At 42.2% G+C, this 18,675-nt stretch overlaps 1 protein-coding gene across 2 annotated transcripts in view; it reads left to right on the plus strand.

Moving 5' to 3' along the window:
- EDIL3 (EGF like repeats and discoidin domains 3) overlaps positions 1-18,675 on the plus strand; it is a 239,371-nt gene that overhangs the window by 174,820 nt on the left and 45,876 nt on the right. For both annotated transcript variants that reach the window (XM_054002699.1, XM_054002700.1), the window contains 3 exons: positions 9,539-9,694; positions 10,772-10,916; positions 17,044-17,228. In XM_054002699.1, coding sequence (XP_053858674.1) covers positions 9,539-9,694; positions 10,772-10,916; positions 17,044-17,228 — 486 coding nt within the window. The remainder of the gene's footprint in view (positions 1-9,538; positions 9,695-10,771; positions 10,917-17,043; positions 17,229-18,675) is intronic.

The following is an 18,675-nucleotide window of genomic DNA, read 5'->3' on the forward strand; positions in this document are numbered from 1 at the left end:
CAGGGATATGCAGGGACACCCAGGGACACAGGGGGACACATGGGGACACCCAGGGACAGACTGGGACAGACTGGGACACTCACGGACACCAGGGATGCCCAGGGCTGGGGTCCCTCTCAGCTGGGGCTCCTCTCCAGGCTGAGCAGCCCCAGCTCCCTCAGCCCTTCCTGGGCACAGAGATGCTCCAGGCCCTGAATCACCTTTGTCCCCCTCCCTCCACTGGACCTGCTCCAGGAGCTCCCTGTCCTCCTGTCCTGAGGAGGTGGACACTGCACTGCAGATCTGCCCTCACAGGGCAGGGCAGAGGGGCAGGATCCCCTTCCTGATGTGCTGGCAATGCTCTTCCCAATGTCCCCCCAAATCCAATGGACCTTCCCTTCCCCCAGGACACTCTGCTGGCTGGGGACAGCTCATTGCCCACCAGAACCCCCAGGTCCTTCCTCACAGAGCCACCCCAGCAGATCCCCAGGCTGTGCTGCTGCCTGGAGCTGTTGCTGCCCAGGTGCAGGACCTGCTTTTCCCTTATTAAACTGCAGGCATTTCTTCCCTGCCTAACTGTGCAACCTGTCGAGGTCCCCTTGAAGGGCCCCTCAGAGGTTTTGGCCTCTCATCCCAGCCATGTGTGGTCAGTGAACTGCTGAGAACCCCTCACTGACCAGTGAATTGCACTGACCTCTCATCCTATCACTGAGGAACAAATGAAACAATTCTCTACCCCAGTATTGAACCTTGGGTAGCACCACCAGTGGCACATCTCCAGCTAGACCCCCTGACATTGATTACAGCCCTCTGGACCTGCTGCTCGCCCATTTCTCAGTCCAAGATTCTCTCACTTCAGTTTCCATGGCCCCACAGCATTCCAGGCTGTTGGAAGCACAGAAAGTCACCAGCACCATGAGAACTGCCACAGAAAACCAGGGCTAAAATCAACTCAGCCTCCTTGACCTCGCCTGGAAAAGGTGGCATGTGTTTTTCATCTCAAAGACCTTCCAATTTAAGCCACACACTAATTCTGTGAACTCAAAAATATGAGCATATTTCACTCTTACACTCTTAGAACCTTCTTCCTTGAGTGGTTAAGATAAAAAGACATGGTTCAAGCCTTGACTGTCTCAGTGAGATTTTTCAAAGATTGTTTATCACAAAATCAAGCAATGTTTAATTTTTTTTTTTTTTTAGCCTAATCTTTTGCCTTCAGATTTTTGTAGAAGGAAAAATATTTTGAGAAAAAACATACATATAAATAGTATATTTATATACTATTAATATAGTATAAATAATATAGGAAAAGGGTAACTTTTAGCCAAAGGGTAACGTTTAACATTTCTTTAGGAACTTTTTCTTTTTCCTTTTGAGTCCTAATTTCAAAAGATAATAAAAAATATTTAATGAGTGTGGTTGTCAGGATTCAACAAATAGCCAATTTCTTAGGGTTCAGAAGATATTAATAATTTGAGCCAGCTTTCTGTGTTCTGTAACAGCATCCGTGGGCTGAGAAATCATTTGAGTGCTGCAGTCTTTTCATCAATCACATCAATCTGCCCCCTGTGTGCTTCACTAGCCTTTCACTCCCCTTGTGTCTATCCCAAATCTTGGCCTCTCTCCCCACGCAAGCAGTGTCTCAGCAACTAAGAGGTTGTCCCCGAAGATTGATTAAGATTACCTTGACCATGAAGAAAGGGGACAAAGATACATATTTTAATACAGGCTGTGCACCATTTGATAGCACTGTTATCACTAATAAGTTTATTCTGGGAATGTGCAATGGGATCTCACAGGGTTAGAAAAACCTTATCTCCCGAGAATTCTCAGATTTCAGGTGGTTAACACTCCTTTAATCAGTACATTGGATGTCTTTTCAAACCTTGAAACTCTATAATTCCATGACTTCTTGGTCTGGGAACATGCATAGGACCTAGACAAAACCCACTGAAGCCAGAGTGGGAATTTTTCCCAGTTGTCCAAGAGAAGATCATAATTTTCTTCAGCGTTTTTACCAGAGTGCATCTGCCAAAGCACCATAAAAACAGCAAGTGTGTGAGAGAAAATACCTCTCAATGTCTGAAGTTATTTCACAACCGAGAAATTTCCCTGAGTGTATTTTCATGGTGATTTTAATATTGCACCTCTTTGAATTCCCTTCTTTTCCCTAAGGAAGACAGTTTTCATGTAGGATGAAAAGAAAAGTATGTACTTTTGACCTGAGTGTGACATCACATCTTCTAGATCTACGAGCTGTTGATCAAATCTATTTTACAAGGGAAAATACATGCAGATATTTTCAATGGCATTTTTATTTACATACACTTAGGCTGATTCTTCAGGATGTCTTCTAGACATTGTGGGGAAGTTCTTTCTGAGAGCCATTAACGTTCCAAAGGCAGGAAGAGTTTTCATAAGTTCAAAGCATATGAAGAAAATAATAATAACAATAAATGACCTTGGCTTTTTCTTAGGTAACATTCATTTTCAGATAGCTAATACTCATTTGATCAATACTTTGCAAATAAGACGATATTTTGCAGGGCTACAAACCTCTGAACAATGTGAGACTGATTATTGGCCTCTTCTTGAGATGGCAGTCTAAACATGGCAGTGTATGAATAATTCATATAAACCTGTTAATGGCATTCATAACAACTACCTTTGGGACTAAAATAATGACTTAATAATAAGAAGGAACAGACTAAGCAAGTTTTCTAGTCTGTCTAATTATGTAAACTCTCTGAGGCATAAATTGAAAGTTCTCAACAAAAGCCAAATGAAGCAGGTGATTTTTGATAATTCTCTTAACATATGTTTCTCCACATTAGCATTACATGGGCCAAACAATCCTTGTAATTTATGTTTTCCATACAAGTAGGGTCTAACATATATGTCTAACATATATTCTGATCTTTTCACAGAGGGGCAAATTAAATTAGTGGTCCAGTTTGCATCTCTGATTCTGCATGTCTAATTTAAAGCAGGTACATGAATAAGTCCCATTGAGGATGGCAAAGGTGATGAGTTGTTTTTAGAAGGTTGGCTGAGGCTGAGATGCTGGTGGGTGCAGGGAAGTCCTGAGAGGTGTTTGTTCTCACCCTGAGGTGTGATAAGCTGGAAACAGCAGGAGGGTTTTCAGAGGATGCAATAGCAAAGTTATGAGGGCGCTTTGCTGGACCTGCATCCACATAAGTGAAACAAAGTGGGCTGGGATCAGAAGCAACCTGAGTGTTTAACTGGTCTGTCCTCAAGGTGCAATCCCACAACCACGCTGGGAGTTATTATTTTCAAAGCAACCTGTAACAAACCTTTGTTATCCTAGCCTATTGCAAGACAACAATTTACACCACCATGTGAATATTTTACAATAAAACATGTTTTCCTCCGTGTGGCAGACCCCTTTCCAGCATGTCAGCACTGGTGCTGCTGTGGATAAATCACTGCGTATCCTCGCCGTGTGCTGCTTAAAACACACATCACTGCCACTGTGCTGACTGCATTAATGCCCTGAACTAAATCCAGGGGAGCTCTGCTGACAGCGCTGATTAGGAGAGTATCAAAAAGCCACAGACAGGCAAGACAGATGAGCACCTTGTGTGCAGGTGCCAGCGAGGCTTTGCAAGGGGAAGCTAATAGTGGCTGACCTGCTGTGCCCTTCCTGCTCCTCATCACCAGCCCAGCTCTGCAGCTGGTGTGGCACCAGGGTGAAACAGCAGTTTGTCCTGCTCAGATTGGAGGAAACAATCTTGGAGACTGAAAAGGAAGCACAGGAAGGAGCTTTCAGACTTGCTGACTTTCCCGGTATTGAGGGGATTGTGTCAGGTTGTTCATTTCCTGGGTTTATTAAAAAGCATTTCTATTGGCAAGTATCCCTATTTTTCATCAGAAAATGTTTGTCTGGGTGCTTTCTATCTAGTTTTGTCAGAAGTATGACTTTGGGAAACCAAAAAAGAGAGGAGAGACAAAAAAAATTAAATTTCAATCCTTCAAAACCTGATGAGATCAGCAGGGAAGGGTTGCTGTAATAAATCTTTTAATGCCAGTATAACCTTGATCTCTTATTCAACCCCATTTTTATGTGAGTAATGGTGAGTAGCAGTAAAGATATATTTACTTTGTGCTAGAAAAGATGAAGAATTATTTATGACAACACTATTCCATCGCATGACTGAAACAGGTAAACACCTTTGTTCTCCATAAAATGCATTCCTGTTTTTGAATCTAAAAACTACATTTAAGATCTCAAAGACACAAGGTTTCATATAGGCTTTAATTTGAGCATTTCTGGAAAGCTTGCTCTGGAGGAGCACTAAGACAAGGCTGTTCTGCAGGAAATGTTAGTGGTGTTATTGCTAACAGTGAGATAACAAATGAGGGGAATATGGTTATGGATTCTGTCCAGGAGCGTCATGTAGGGGTCTTCCTAAAGTCCCTCCATCTTCTCATCCCTCTCCTCCTCTCCTGCCTGGAATAATGTAGATAAGATGGATGCAGTTGGGTGGGTTTTTTTTATCTTTTTGCCCATTTTATAGCTTCTGCAAAGTGAATATGCTAGCATTTGATCATAAATTGTAAGAGGAAGATGAACACCTTGCACTGGAGCTGTCCCAGTCCCTGCTGCTCGGTTGCATTCACACATTACGATTCTGAATTTAATCTTCTTTTTTCTTATGGTTCTAAGGTTTGTAAACCATGCTGAGAAGCTACTGATGGTCTTTGTTTTGTGGAGCCCTTTGGACTTGTTTATGAAAAACAAGCTCCTACATTAACTCACAGCTACCAGTGGAGCCGCACTCACACCATGCAGATTTGCAAGACTCATTCTGAATTGCCTCTGAAAATGGTGCCCTGTACAATCAACAGGAACTCTTAAAATTTCCTTGTTCATATTACCACTTTCTCTTAGAGAAAAATTCTTCCCTGCTTATTTCCTTTGCAATATGGATTTCTTTTCCAGGTTCCTGTCAAATCTAGATTGGATATGTCTTCATGGGTATAGACAACAATATAGCATCCCCAAACAGATTGGAGTGAATCACTGGAGTCCAAAGCATTAGTGAAAATTGTTTAATAGATAATCACTCCTACAGGACCAGTGCTCAGAGCAGTGAGCACAGAGCACCCTGGTCCCTTTTTCCCCTCCTGTGGAGAAAGGCCACGGCTCTGTAACCTGCTGTGACCATCAGAGTGCTCTGTGTAATCATGGAGTTGGGAGAACTATGGTGGTTGAAACAAATAAGCTTAGAAGGAATTTCTGGGACTTCTTAAATTAAAGGAGTTGATTTTATTCCCTAGCTCTCAGTCATACACTGCTCTAGAGGGTATCTGCCTCAAGTGATTTTATTTTATTTGTTTTGGCTATATGGATGAATTCAACTTTCAGTTTTGTACCCAGCAGAGGACCTGAGGTGGTGTTTCTTGCCACAGTCCCTGAACTCACATAAACTGAGTTGACTCCATGCCTGTGCTCTCTTTGTGCTTTCCTCAACACCAGCACAGTGACTTTGCACCGTCCACCCTGTGTGTGGCATAATCCAGTTCTTGTAGAGACAGATTTAAATACATTGGTATCTGACTACTGGCTTCATTTTACACACAGCTTTACCTGAGCAACTCCATGTTCATCACACATTCCAGTTCCAGAAATCCTCCTCATTGGCATGCAAGGGCCATCAGAGCAGATTCCACAGCCTGCAGGTGTCAAGAAGAACCTTGTCTGAGTTTCATAAAGTTCTTTGTGCCATAAGATTTTAGGGCACTGGGTGTTCTCGGACTGCAGCCAAATCCCTGGCATATCCTGGGTTTGTCAAATCCCATGGAAGTCATTGGATGCAGGAGACCCCTCTGAGCTGGTGCTGAACACAGGACCTTGAGCAGAGGTCGTGTCAAGTCTGAATCCATTGCTCCTACAATAAATTTAAATGGTAAATGTTAAAATGGTAAAACTGATCCTTCCTTCCTTCCTTCCTTCCTTCCTTCCTTCCTTCCTTCCTTCCTTCCTTCCTTCCTTCCTTCCTTCCTTCCTTCCTTCCTTCCTTCCTTCCTTCCTTCCTTCCTTCCTTCCTTCCTTCCTTCCTTCCTTCCTTCCTTCCTTCCTTCCTTCCTTCCTTCCTTCCTTCCTTCCTTCCTTCCTTCCTTCCTTCCTTCCTTCCTTCCTTCCTTCCTTCCTTCCTTCCTTCCTTCCTTCCTTCCTTCCTTCCTTCCTTCCTTCCTTCCTTCCTTCCTTCCTTCCTTCCTTCCTTCCTTCCTTCCTTCCTTCCTTCCTTCCTTCCTTCCTTCCTTCCTTCCTTCCTTCCTTCCTTCCTTCCTTCCTTCCTTCCTTCCTTCCTTCCTTCCTTCCTTCCTTCCTTCCTTCCTTCCTTCCTTCCTTCCTTCCTTCCTTCCTTCCTTCCTTCCTTCCTTCCTTCCTTCCTTCCTTCCTTCCTTCCTTCCTTCCTTCCTTCCTTCCTTCCTTCCTTCCTTCCTTCCTTCCTTCCTTCCTTCCTTCCTTCCTTCCTTCCTTCCTTCCTTCCTTTTCTTTCTCTCTCTCTCTTTCTCTCTGTGAGTAGATTCCTCAAATGTCTATGCCTGCCTCTTCTTCTTACAAGGCCTTTACCATGCCTTATTACTTAAATTACTGAGGTAAATCTCCTAAAACACTATTGATCTTCTTTCATCCTTGCTTTTTTCCAGTTCATCTAGGTAATGATAAGCGATCCTTAAGAAGTGAATCCATGACCTTTTTTAAAAAGATATGTTATTCTTTTTTTCTATCCTGGTGACTTTCACCTCTTTGTTTTAAAACATCATCACACATGTAATTAAAATGTATAATTTTCTGTCCTGGTTCTTAATCCAGAAAGCAGAGCTTCCTGAGCTGTTTTTCCCCTCACAATTGCCACAGAAAAACACATTTGAAAAAGTTTTTAGCACTAAATGATGTCGTTCACATTTCTTCACAGCTTCCTACTGAAGTATATTAAATAGGAAAGATTTTGGACCCTGCTTTGTTACAGCCATTGCTAAAGTTGCAGTATTTTCAATTTTTGCTGAGGTCAAATCTGAAAAATTTAAAATACATTAAAGAACCCAAAGATACAAAGGGAAAATTAATTCCTGATGTACCCCTATTCATTGAAAAGCATGGCATTAGCCCAGGAGGGATTTCTATATAAGCAAGCCATGGGCATTGGAAAGCATTTTTTTATCCCCACTTCATTGGGATTTTTCTGCAAAGGTTGACAGGATATGTAGAGCTTGGAAAACAAGGCAGCCTGGTTTTATTTCTTATGTTGCATCAAGTTCAATATTGCTTAAAAATAAAGCTCAGCCTGTGACTCAAAGGATGGACACTGATCAAGAAATCCTCTAAAAGGAAAGATTCTGCAAGTGGGAATAGGACATCCAGTGGTTAATGCCATGGTTTCATTAGAAATTATTCTTTGACAGTAAACAGGGAAATAAAATCCCCATAAATTCTTATCCAAAACCCCGATGTTTATTACCTGGAAATAACAAAATTGGCAATTAAGCTGAAAAAATGTTAGTTCTCTGCTTCAGTGGATCAAACAAAATTTGTTTGGTGTTGCATATTATACCTCCCTTTTCCCATGCAGTGAAATGTGAAGATGCTACCAGTCAGCAAATTATCAATGTCTGGTTTCTGTTTCCCTGTGCTTTCTAATTTAGTTTTGCAGATGCTATTCAATTCATTATTAGCAATTTTGTAAATACATGGAAAATTGGTTTACTTGCCTGTTAATTAATATTCTGAAATTCCACATAGAGAATGAACTACTCATAAGAGACTTACATAAATCTTTAACTGGATACTATTCCATGTTAGCTACATTTTTAATGTAGTTATGGGACTAATAGTAGTCTCTGGAGCTATCCTTTTACAAATATAACATACTTATTTTATTTTGTTTTCCCCTCTGGGAGACCAGAAATTGGGGAAAAGAAGTTTTCCAGGGCTGAAAAAAGTAATGAATCTCTTCTAATTTATACCTGTCTGAATTCCTGTTGCGAGTCCATTCTCCCCACTGGAGTTGCAAATATTCCTGAGTTTTCCTGGTACATGTGGGGAAGATCCTGTAAAAAATCCGGTGGTTTTGTAGGAGGCTTCTCCTCTCTCAATGGGTCTAAACCTCGAAAACACACATTGTTAATCCAAAGGTGTGTGTGTGTTTAATAATTTCTTATAGGGAGATCTATGGTAAAACTACACCAAAAGCCAACTATTCCAGAAAAGTAGCAGAGAAATAGCTAGACTCACTTACTCACTCACTCAAAAAAAAAAAAAAAAATCCCAGAAGAAACCAAAAAATTCTGTAGTTTGGACAAAGAAACCAGAGGTTTCCTACTGTGCACACAGAGAGATCTTAAAACACCAAAGTCTGATCATCTTACATCCTTCACAGAGGACAGAGGTAAGATTTTATTACAAAGAGGGAGAAAGTCTTCAGGCCACAATGTAAACAATAAAGCAATTTAGGTATTTGGACAGCAGATCTGCCTCTGAGCCCTCCCATACCTATGCTGGGACTGCTGCTCCAAACAGTGGGGACTGCACTGGCTCAGCTCCAGCCACTGGGGAGCAAAGACAAAACTAATTTTGAGGAGACAAGTGCTAAGGTAGTGTAATGTATTATTTACCCTGTCCCAGTTCTTTGCTCTCTCCTACTTCCACTCATCTCCGTGCACTGCACATCTGCCTGCACCTTCACACAGCTCTCATGGTGTGACAGCTCTCTGCTGAGCCTCATTTGGTGCAAAAGTCACAGATTTCAGCTGAGGGGGTAGGAGTGCAGCTGCCACCGACTGAGTCTGACACTGTTGGGTTTGAATATCACACCCCGAGTCGTCAGGCTTCCCATGCCACAGGTGAGTAAAGGAGGCAGAATTAAGCCTTGCTGGAGTAATGTTGAATTTGTTCACTCTGAGCAAATCTTCATTTTGTACTTCAAGGCGTTGTGTTCAGCTCAGACAAGCACACGAGGAATGTTCATATGCAGTGACTGATATTTTGCTACTGACTGCTTTGGGATTAGCATTTCAGCCTTGATCACTAGGTATATGAATTTTCAGTGAGAGTCAGAAGTCTAATTTCTTTGCTGTCAGAACTTCCATGTAGATTTACAAGGAAGTTTTGCTTGAAGCTAACATAGGGCCTTTTGTATGGTATTGCAAATTGGCTTCTGACAGAACAGAAGATATAGCTTTTGTTAAATTATCACCCTGTTTCATTTCCCTTTCAGGCAGGAAATATGTAGGAGTAACCCTATATGCCAAAATTAGGCAATATCCCATTAATATTCTGTATATCCATAATATATTTGTGCACACATACAAGAAATAAGCATAGTCCAAGCTTTTGGTTCAATTTTTTCATTCATTTGCTTTATATATTTGCACATGAAATTCATGAAAGATCAAAATAATTAATTCAAGTAAAAAAATAGTCATTTAAATGCTACAGCTATGGTTTTTTCCACTCATTTAGGAAAAAAAAAAAGTAATTAAAGGAATCAAGGATTGTGTCCATCAGATTAACAGTGTGCTGTTATTTCAGATAAACCTGCAAAAGAAGATGCGAGTCACTGGAGTTATAACCCAAGGTGCCAAGAGGATTGGAAGTCCAGAATATGTAAAATCTTATAAAATTGCCTACAGTAATGATGGGAAGTCATGGACAATGTACAAAGTAAAAGGCACAAAGGAGGACATGGTAAGACTAAGTCATCTGTATCTGAATGCATCTCATGGTTTAGCTGCCTTCAGAAGTATGAGATGTCTCTGGTATTTAAGCCTAATTGCCTGGCAGTATGATATAGGTTTCACTGTTATTATTTTTCTGTGTGAAAAAAAAAAATCAACAAATTTGCATTTTCTCTCTGCTAAGAATTTCTCATACTTCAATTGATGGTTGCATAAATACTATTTCCCCAAGCTAGAATAATCCTGTTTATTACACTTAACTGATTTTCATATTAATTAGTTTACCAGTAATTACTCATTGCTCTGTTTTCAATTTCGTTTTATTGCATTGGCAGATTAGCTTTAACCCTTGGAAACACAGAGCCCATTCATCAATGCTAATCTCTGTGCTGCACAAACAGTATCATCCAGCGGGGTGTGTGTGTTTACAGTTTATAGTTACCACTTATTTTTGATGGAGCTGTGCACACAGAGCAGGAAAAAAAACCCGTTTACCGTGTAAGTTTGCATAGAGCTCAGGCACTGCGTAGCATTAGATGTAGTTTCTCCTTTAGGAAATTAAGATGTTGTGTGAAGAGGAGCATGATGAAGGGGAGAAACGCAGCACGGGGATGTCTGGTTAGAGTGAGGTGTGAATAGATCAGTGGTGGTGGGTTCAACTCATCCCCTCTGTGATCAGTGGGAGGGTTACAGTGCACTTCAGTCGGAGCTGGATCTTGAACCGGGGGGTGGAAAAAATAAACGTCAGTCACAGTAAATTCCAGGCTTAATTGAACTGTGACTATTTTATGCATAAATCAAGAAAAAAAGGCATCATTTAGTTGCGTTAGGAGCTTCAGTTTCTGGGAGTGATAAGACAGAGATTTTGGTTTGGCCCAGGTGGCAAACCCATCACAATATGGGACGTTCTGCTGGGAAAATTTACATCGGGCACTGGCAGCACTAAAACAGCTGCAGTCTGGGGAAAGCCCCTCACAGACAGAACAATGCAGGTGCCTTTGAGTAGCGGGAACTCACTGGGATTCCAGGGATCCTCCTGACACATTTTTTTTTTTTTTTTCCTTGTGTGAACGCTGCTTCCCCGCAGGTGTTCCGTGGGAACGTGGACAACAACACCCCGTATGCCAACTCCTTCACGCCGCCCATCAAGGCCCAGTACGTCCGGCTGTACCCCCAGGTGTGCAGGAGGCACTGCACCCTCAGGATGGAGCTGCTTGGCTGCGAGCTCACAGGTGGGATCTCCACAGCCCCCAGCCCTCCACCCCCTCCGGCCGCTCCCGACCGCGCGCGTTTTGTCCCCCCCTGTGAAATGCACTCGGCCAGCCTGAGTTTGTCCAGTCTCTTTCAACCTCTTTGTCTAAGTTATAAAATCACAGAATCGCAGAATTCACAGAGTGACCAGGTTGGAAGAGGCCTTCAAGATCACCGAGTCCAACCCAGCCCCAACACCTCAACTCAACCCTGGCACTGAGTGCCACATCCAGGCTTGTTTTAAGCACACCCAGGGATGGTGACTGCACCACCTCCCCGGGCAGCCATTCCAGAACTTTATCACTCCTTCAGTAAATTTTTTTTCTTAATATCCAACCTATATTTCCTTTGGTGCTGCTTAAGTCTGTGTCCTCTGGTTCTGTAAGTGCTCCCTGGTGAAAGAAAGTGACCCGACCTGAGCACAACTACCTTTCAGGGAATTTTAGAGTGATAAGGTGACCTCTGTGTCTCCTTTTCTCCAGGTTGAACACCCCCAGCTCCTCACAGGATTTGTGTTCCAAGCCCCTCACTAGCTTCGTTACCCTCCTCTGGACACGCTCCAGTGTCACAATGTCCTTCCTAAATTTGGGGGCCCAGAACTGGACACCAGCACAACACTTGGCTCAGCTGAGTGATGATGGCCACTTGCAGTGGGACAGGAATGTGTCCCAGTAAGGCTGTGTGATATTAACCCAGTAACACTTCATAATTTTTTTCCTGTGTGGATTAATCTCCAGTTGGTCACAGGAATCACAGAACCAATGAGGCTGGAGAAGAGATCTGAGATCATCAGGTCCAACCTGTGAGCAATCCTCACCTTGTCACGCAGCCCAGAGCACTGAGTGCCACAGCCAGTCCTTGGACACCGCCAGGGATTGTCATTTAGCAATTTTAACATGTATTGATGGCTACACGGACTCATAATGTCCCACCCTGAGCAGACTACAAGGCAGGGAGTGTCACCCAAGGCCTGAAAATGGTTCCTGAGCCCCAGAGCTGGCTGTGCATTGCTCTGGACCCATGGCAGCAGCATTTGTCACACCTGATTTGGGTAATTCCTCCTAGCTGTGGGGTGACACCACCCCTGTGCTGTGTGATGTCCTCAGAGGGATGAGCCTGCTTCCCCTGCTGTTGAGGACCAGTCCAACAACTTGGTTGGGCTTCTTTAATCAAGATTTCAGTTTGGATTTGTTTTCTGGGTTTAGCAGAAGCAGGGATAGCATCTTGTAGCAAAAAGTAAATGAAAAAGTGGACCCAATATAAACCTTCCTCAGATTCTTATTAAAGCTCTGAAATGTAAAGCCTGACCTCTAGCCACCTTCTGCAAGAACTGTGTTCCCCTACAAATTCACAAAAGCATGTAAATGTTTTATCCTTTTCCAAGAGATAAACCGTTTTACTGGTGGGAGCACTGCACTGATTCATTTAGGAGTGATTTTTATGTGGCTGCCTCTTTTCTAACAATAGTCATCCAGTCCATGAGTGATACATCAAAACAGCTGGAGTTAAACAATTCTCAGTCAAGACTAGATTCAGAAATGAAAAGGTAATGCATTAATCTCGGCGTAGCCCTTTTCCAATATAGATAGGTTTAAGAGTAAATGGAAAATCCTGTCTAGCTGCTTTGTTCTATTAGATTTTTTTTTTTTTTTTTATGTCTTCCACTTCTGGAACCACAATTTAGAGTAAGGCCTTGCCAGAATGACTAGGAATTGTTTTGCTCAAAGAACTGTGAAAGCTAGTGAAGTGAATTAATTTCAGTGGTCTCCTAACGGTGTCAAGGTCATCATTTCTTAAAACTGTGGACAGCTGAGGCTCAGCAGAGCAATTTCAACCTTACTGAAGGAAAGGTGTAATTATACAGACTAATTCACTCTTAATTCCAGGTGGTCTGCACTCTGAGGGGTCTGCCTTCTCTAACATGACCTGGTGAGGCAGAAGTGAGTGAGTGACAAATACACGGAGACTTGCAGCACTGGATCATCATAAAAGCTAACTCCTTCTTAGGACAAACTTCAGCAAAATGTTCAATGCAATCTGCTTTAGTCTCATAAATAGCTTTACTTACCAGGACCCACAGTCAGATCTCATTGAAAACCAGGATGAATGCGAGTGGAGCCCACCATCAATAAATTAGGCATTCATTTTCATGGCCCTGTGTTCCTGCCTTACTTGTGTTTTGCACCTCTCTGTGTCCTGCCCTCCCTTCCCTTCCCTTCACAGAGTATTGATGTGAGGGGAGAAGCAGATCACAGCTACTGCTTATTAGAATGCCTTTATTCATTAAGCTGTTATTAATAGCAGCATCAAGCTGTTGTTTTTAACAGCAGATCAGTGCTCACACAACAGTGTCACTTACTCATGGAACTCACTCTTGCACTCCAGCATCTGCCTTCCTGCAGGCAGCCCCTGCAGCCTGCTGCTCACAGTCGTGTTTGTTGGTTGCTGTGCACCAATTCAGCCAGCTCTTGGTGTTTGGAGTTTCTCAGTTCCCGCAGAGGGATGTTGCCCTCCAGAACCTAAACATCCCTGTGGGACTCACTCAGAGAAAGCTCCTGAGTGTGTAATTTTCATCTCCTTCAGGCATGCTGTTCCCTGGTAACTATTTCTTTATCCTAACGATGCCTTGTGAAGGCTAGAACAGAGGTTGGGCAGAGCTAAAGAATAAAGCAGGGATTTATTCAAAGGCTCTCCTGAATGGATCCACCTTGGGCAGCACCAGAGCCCAGCCAGGGCTGCACCCAAGAGGAACCAAAATGGTCCCAAAATGCACGAGCGCTCCCGGGGGCTCTCACTGGGATCAGCTCTGCTCCATTTGCACCTTGCAGTTCATTGTCCCATTCCAGCTTTAGCCCAGGCACTCCCATCCTGCTTGTTTTTCTCTCTCCAGCCCACGCTGTTTGTGCTCCTGGGCCTGAGGTTTGGATCATTTGTCCTTGGTGCCCAGCTGGAGCAGGAATTGTTTTGTCTCCCTGCTCTGTGCAGAGAGCTCACCATCCCCTCATGTGAAGCTCAGACCCACACACTAAAGCAGCTCAGAATGTGAAAAATACAAAAGCTAAAACCTGAGGCATCACTAACAGTCCCTGTAGGCACCATTCACACAAAACTGACACACAGGGGGACTTTATCACACCTGCAGTTAAAGATAGGTTCCCCTTTCCTCATTTGTCCTCAGAACTGTGCAATCTGGAAAGGAATTCTATATTTGTTATTTATAGGCCAGGTTGGATGGGGCTTTAAAGCATCAAGGTTTAAGGAAAAGTGCCCCTGTCCATGGCAAAAGGGCTGGAATTATATTTGCAACTAGACAATCTTAAGGTCCCTATCAACCCAAACTATTCTATTATTCAAAAATATGAAAAAAAAAAATGCAAATGTCTCAACTTTTAGAAAAAAAAAAATCACAGTATGAATCAAAACAAAATCACCATTGCCCTCAAATAATTGACATATGTTGCTTTTGCCAACAGTACACAAATCTTTCTCTAAGACAAGATTCATGAAAACTGCTACATGCAGATCCATTTGTGGGTTTGCCTTTGCTACATTGGATATTGAATATTTCCTTTGAGGGTTTGAGCTTTTTCAAAGTAAGGGGTAGATGAGAGGCATAGTATGGATGCAGTCTGAAGAGTAAAAGATTCTGCCCTCTGAAGAGTCAACAGAGAAAAACCTTTGTGTTTATTCCTCCAATTTTCAGTTGCTAATGCCCACTCTTTCTCACTATTTCCGTTCTCCTGTTCCATTGAGCTAGACGAAATAAGACCTGCAAACTTGTACCTGGTTAGATTTAAACATGCAGAGGTACCAAGTATAATTTGTCACAGATGGAGGTATCCAAAGCATCTCAAACATTCTAGCCTGAGATGCTCCACTGGGTGTAGCCGTGTGTCTGCATCAGCTATATCTGACTTCAACAGATTTCAAAAAAGAAAAATGGAAATTGAGTCCTTTCACAGGGACATTGAAAAGCAAATTTAAAGGTACAGTGCAGTGAAGAGGATACGTTTCAGGGAGACATAAGCATTGTTACAAACACACACCTGTGAGGGATGACACAAAGCCCTGTGCTGGTTTGATGACCCTGCCCTTTGTGCTGTAGGTTATGTCTCAGTCATCCAAACAGCCACAATCTCCTGTGGCAGGGGCTGGGAAGCTGCTGCTCTCTGTGGCACAGCACCAAGACATCCTGACACCTGTGTGCATCACGTCTGCCTCTTCAGATTCTCACTGTTCTTCTCACTTTCCCCCGTTACCTTTAACAACTGTCTTCCCACCCCCTCTGGGGCCACGGAGAAGGCAGGCGAGTGTAAAATCCCATTAATCCATGCACGCATGCACAGGCACACAGGCAGGCACAGCTGTTGCTTCATAAATCAATAATAATACTCAGAAAAGATAGAACTGGTTTTGATGGATTGGACCAGCACTGAATCACAGCTTTGACAACCCATGGTTTTGTGTCAGGAGCCTCCTTAGCATTCCTCAGATGAAACATCCTTGCTGACAGTCCTTGTGATCCTGGAGTGATACTTCAGAATTTAATAATAAGCAAAGTCCCTCTCCAAAGCAGCAGATTAGTCTCTCTTATTTCTATTATCAATTGCTTCCTCCCACTCCCAGGAAATTTTTTTTTGTTGTGTGTTTGAATGAGTCCATTCTACAGACAAAGCTGTGCCATTTCCATTTGTGCACTGAGAGAGAATCAGTTATATAAGATTGTAGGTTTTTTTCAAAAGTTAACTCTGTTTTCTCTTGGTTTTTCATTTGTTTGTTTGGTGGAGTTTTTTTGTTTGTTTGTTTGTTTGTTTGTTTTAATTTAACATGAAGCATGTCAATATTCAAATATTAAATACAGGAGATATTGCACTAAAGATCATGTTAGTATTGTAACCGCATGTATGCAAGTTTTTGACTGCTGGGACAGGAAGGAAATGAGAAAACAGCTTATTTTTTTATGTTCCCATCTCCATCTTTTCCATCTTTCACTTTACCTCAATTGTCAAGTGTCACTCCACCCCCTTAGCCATACACCCACCTCTCCTGTCCTCTTAGCAGCCTTCTCTCTCTCAGCCATTTGCCTTTCTGTTTTCTGATTTTTTTTGATTGTTTTTTTTTTGTTTGTTTGTTTGGGTTTTTTTTGGTTGGTTGGTTTTTTTTTTTTTTTGTTTTTTTTTGTTTTTTTTTGGGGGGGGGGTTTTGGGGTGTTTTTTTTGTTTGTTTTTGTTTGTTTGTTTGTTTGTTTAAATCTTAGAACCATGCAGGTCATCCGCCCTCTCTGGTTTCCAGTCCTGTTGTTTCAGTGCTGCCTCATCTTGTTATCTTGTTTCTTCCCTCTTCTGCATCCAAATGTACCTTCCACATTCCCAGCACACAACATCAAGTCAGAGGAGCACAGAGCCACTTACCAATTTTTATTTTTATGTTCTTTCACGTGGAACAGAGGAGGGAGAAGCCCAAGATCTATCTTTTCTACAGCAAAATAACTCAATGGTGTGGGATGTCCACAAACAAATAAGCCATTAACTATTGATTTCTCCTAAGTGATATCTTCCTTCCACAATTGTTTTTCTGTGGGCTCTCCCTCCTTCAGTGGGATTTTGGGCTTTCTGGATTTTTACCTAGATGTCAAATAATTCAAAAGTGTAAAACAGCTCAGTGCTTTTTAGCATTTTACTGCAGCAGTGGTTTTAAGAAAAAATAATGTTTGTTCAGTAAGCAAACACACGGGGGATGTGAGGTGGCATAAAAGCATAAGGAAAATCAAACAGAACAGGGGAAACAATATTTTCCTGCGGGAGAGAAAAGTAAAAATAAGATAAGCACAGACAAAAGTAATCTTTTCATTTTGTTTCGCTTCATAAGTATATGCCAGGATAAAATATGTTGAATTCTCTATCTTGATTTTGACTCACCCCAGCAATTGTTGAAACAAAGTGCCTTGAATTGACTATTTTTCATTTATTTGTTTTCAAGTGTCTTCAACAATAGTCTTGATTACATCTTTTTCTTCAAGTATTGCAGGTTTTCTCTGCCATAACAGAAAACCTAAACCCCTGACAGAGATAAGCAGGTAGCGCCACTGATCTTGCCCTGCTGTTCCAGGTTGCTCTGAGCCCTTGGGGATGAAATCAGGACACATCCAGGACTTCCAGATCACTGCCTCCAGCGTTTTCCGTACCCTCAACATGGACATGTTCGCCTGGGAGCCCAGGAAAGCCCGGCTGGACAAGCAAGGCAAAGTTAATGCCTGGACCTCCGGCCACAATGACCAGTCACAGTGGTTGCAGGTAAATTTTCACGCGGATTTTTCCCAGATCTCTGTCTTCTTTGTGTTTCAGGCGCGGGGCCTGTTCTCTGGTTCAGATTTATATTCAAATTCTTGTGTTTCTGACTGTAACCCTCCCAGCTCTGCCACGAGCTCTGAAGGCCCAACATATCTTCGTGTTTTTGTTATCACAGCTGCAGGAAAATCTGCCTGGGGATGCCTCCACTAGCCCCAGTTTTCCTTTGTTAATGAACAAAAATGGTGGTTGCAGACCTGATTCACTGAATTCCCCTCATTTATGGAGAGAGATGAGGTTATTTTCCTTTCTTCTGCCCTTCCAGGGCTCCCTGGAAAAGCATATTTACTTTCGAAATTTACATTCTACTTAGCGAATCCCGCCCGTAGAAATCATCTTTGTCTAACTGAGGCTGCCCAAAATTACCTCCTGACAGGACTCTGGAGCCAGCAAGACTGATTCAGCACCTGAATCCATTATAAACCTGTGCACAGGGGTTGTTTTCAGCTCAGGAGTGATTCATACAACTCACTAATGTGAGAGATTTCAATAAATCACCGGTGTGGAAGCTTGTTTGACCAGCCACTGACACATTTACATTTTTTGAACTGTTGAAAATAGCAGTGTTTTCAGTCAGCTGCCACTTTGCAGTGCAGCTTTCGGTGGGAAGCCTCAATAGCACCAGACATGGCTACTAACCCCCTGCAATCTCTCCACATATAAATTATGACATATTAGCCTTTTTTGCCTACAGCTGCTGAGCAAGTTAGGAATATGATTACTGTTTCTTCCTCCCAGGTTTACACACTTTCCATAAAAGGATGGAGAAATTGCCCTATTTAATTTTGGAATAGCTGGAGATCCTGGAATCTGCTGATATTCTTTTAGAGCAACGTGTTGGAAGGGCAGTTAGTACCTTCTGTGGAGGATGACCATTTCATTGCTGTGTTTTATGGTGGAGAAGCAGATGAAAATGTTTTACCACAGGAAAGAGGTTGTTGCATCACATTTTAGCCCCATCAGTCAAACCAAGGGTGTGCAGAGGCTCCACAGAAATTTCCTGTTGTGTTTTCTTGCTCCTGTGGATGACAGTGTATTTTTAATTAAGTACAGATGGCAAGGGGCTGCATAGTTAATCCTTATATTTTCAATTTTTTCAGGCTGTTGTAGTCTTTCTATATTTGCATTTACCTGAACCTGCAAATTTAATCTGATCAGTTGCACTGTCTTTTCAAGCCTTTGGACTATAAGGAATAATTTTTATTGTCTGGTCAAAAAGAAAGTTTTGAAGAAATACTCATCTCTTAGTTAGTTTTTCATATGGCTATGTATTGACTTCAACAATTCCACAAGAATATTAACAATCTACCTCTTCCTAAAAATCATTACACATAATGATATTTCTTAAAAAAAGGATCCTAATATTTCATGTTTGGGAAAAAAAAAAGTGAAA

This window comes from Vidua macroura, chromosome Z (genome assembly GCF_024509145.1).
Source record: "Vidua macroura isolate BioBank_ID:100142 chromosome Z, ASM2450914v1, whole genome shotgun sequence".
Classification (NCBI taxonomy): Eukaryota; Metazoa; Chordata; class Aves; order Passeriformes; family Viduidae; genus Vidua; species Vidua macroura.